General features: G+C 51.6%; 1 protein-coding gene across 1 annotated transcript in view; it reads left to right on the top strand.

Moving 5' to 3' along the window:
* Positions 1–6: 6 nt before the first annotated feature.
* Positions 7–1,706, top strand: part of lgi3 (leucine-rich repeat LGI family, member 3) — a 7,521-nt gene continuing 5,821 nt past the window's right edge. Inside the window, exon 1 of the mRNA XM_008337698.3 lies at positions 7–336. Within this exon, the coding sequence (XP_008335920.1) occupies positions 119–336 (218 nt within the window). The 5' untranslated portion in view covers positions 7–118. The remainder of the gene's footprint in view (positions 337–1,706) is intronic.

Genomic DNA, 1,706 nt, shown 5'->3' with positions numbered 1-1,706 from the left:
AGTGAGTGAGAGTCTGTGTGTTCAGTCTCTCCAGTGCAGCGCTCCGAGTCGGACCGATCTGCGCCGCCGTCTGGAAACTGGACGTATACCGTATACCGTATACCGCAGGATCCACAGGATGACCCCCGGACCCGGACCCCGACCCGGACCGCTGAGGCTCCTCTGGTTGGTCCTCCTGGGTCTCGGCCTCTGCCTCTGTCTGACGCCGGGCTCCGACGCCAAGAAAGCCGCCAAGGCGCCGCGCTGCCCGTCCACCTGCTCCTGCACCAGAGACAGTGCCTTCTGCGTGGACACCAAGGCCGTCCCCAAGATCTTCCCACCGGGAATCATCTCTCTGTGAGTTGAGTGGACACGGGGACATGGGGTCTGTGGTCTGTGATTTTTCCCAGCATGCCTCAGTGGCATCAGTGCCGGCTGGTGCTGGTGACTGTGTCGCTGATGTCACTCTTTGTTATGTAACGAGGTTTGAATCTGCGTGGACGGAGAGTCGGAGGTCGAAGGCCCAGGGGGGGTGGGGGGTTCACAGAGGTCAGAGGTCGGAGGTTAGGGGGGCTGGGGGTTTTGGGGGTTTCACAGAGGTCAGAGGTTAGGGGGGCTGGGGGTTTCACAGAGGTCAGAGGTTAGGGGGGCTGGGGGTTTCACAGAGGTCAGAGGTCTGGGGTTCTCAGAGGTCAGAGGTCAGAGGTCTGGGGTTCTCAGAGGTCAGAGGTTCACAGAGGTCAGAGGTCAGGGGTTCACAGAAATCTGGGGTTCACAGAGGTCAGAGACCAGGGTCTGGAGTTCACAGAGGTCAGAGGTCAGGGTCTGCGGTTGACAGGTGTCAGAGACCAGGGTCTGGGGTTTCTCAGAGGTCAGAGGTCAAAGGTCTGGGGTTCAGACTGAACGCCTTCTTCACCTGAAGCTCATTGGTCGACGGCCTCGGTCAGTTTCCTCCTGGTACCGACCCCGTCCGTCCGACGTGTCCTCACTTCCTGTACCACAGGAGGTGAGGACGTGGGGGAGGAAGTTGGTGCGTGGCCCACTTTTCCCAGGATTCATTTCTCCGACGTTGGAGAAACAGAAACGCCGTTCGCTGCAGTCGACCCTGAGAACGGTTCAAATCCAAACGAGAAAGTTAGAAACTGTCCAGTGGTTAGCTAGCTAGCTAGTTAGTTAGCTAGCTGGTTAGTTCGCTACTTAGTTAGCTAGCTAGTTGGTTAGCTAGTTTGTTAGCGAGTTTATTAGTTCGTTGTTAGTTAGCTAGTTAGCTAGCTAGCTAGTTAGTTGGTTAGTTAGTTAGTTAGTTAGCTAGCTAGCTAGTTAGTTGGTTAGTTAGTTAGTTAGTTAGCTAGCTAGCTAGTTAGTTGGTTCATTTGATGTTTGTTCGTTAGTTCGATGTTTGTTCGTTCGTTCAATGTTTGTTTGTCAGTTCGTTCGTTTGTTCGTTCGTTCAATGTTTGTTCGTTCGTTAGTTCGATGTTTGTTCGTTAGTTTGTTCGTTCGATGTTAGTTTGTTAGTTTGTTCGTTCAATGTTTGTTCGTTCAATGTTTGTTCGTCAGTTTTTTCGTCCGATGTTTGTTCGTTAGTTTGTTAGTTTGTTCGTTCGATGTTTGTTCGTTAGTTTGATGTTTGTTCGTTTGTTCGTTCGTTCGTTCAATGTTTGTTTGTTTGTTAGTTCGTTCATTCGTTCGTTCATTCCTTTGTTTCTTCGTTCGATGTTCATTTG

Source organism: Cynoglossus semilaevis, unplaced genomic scaffold, assembly GCF_000523025.1.
Source record: "Cynoglossus semilaevis isolate Cse_v1.0 unplaced genomic scaffold, Cse_v1.0 scaffold2007, whole genome shotgun sequence".
NCBI lineage: Eukaryota > Metazoa > Chordata > Actinopteri > Pleuronectiformes > Cynoglossidae > Cynoglossus > Cynoglossus semilaevis.
This window is presented reverse-complemented; position numbering and strand designations above follow the sequence as displayed.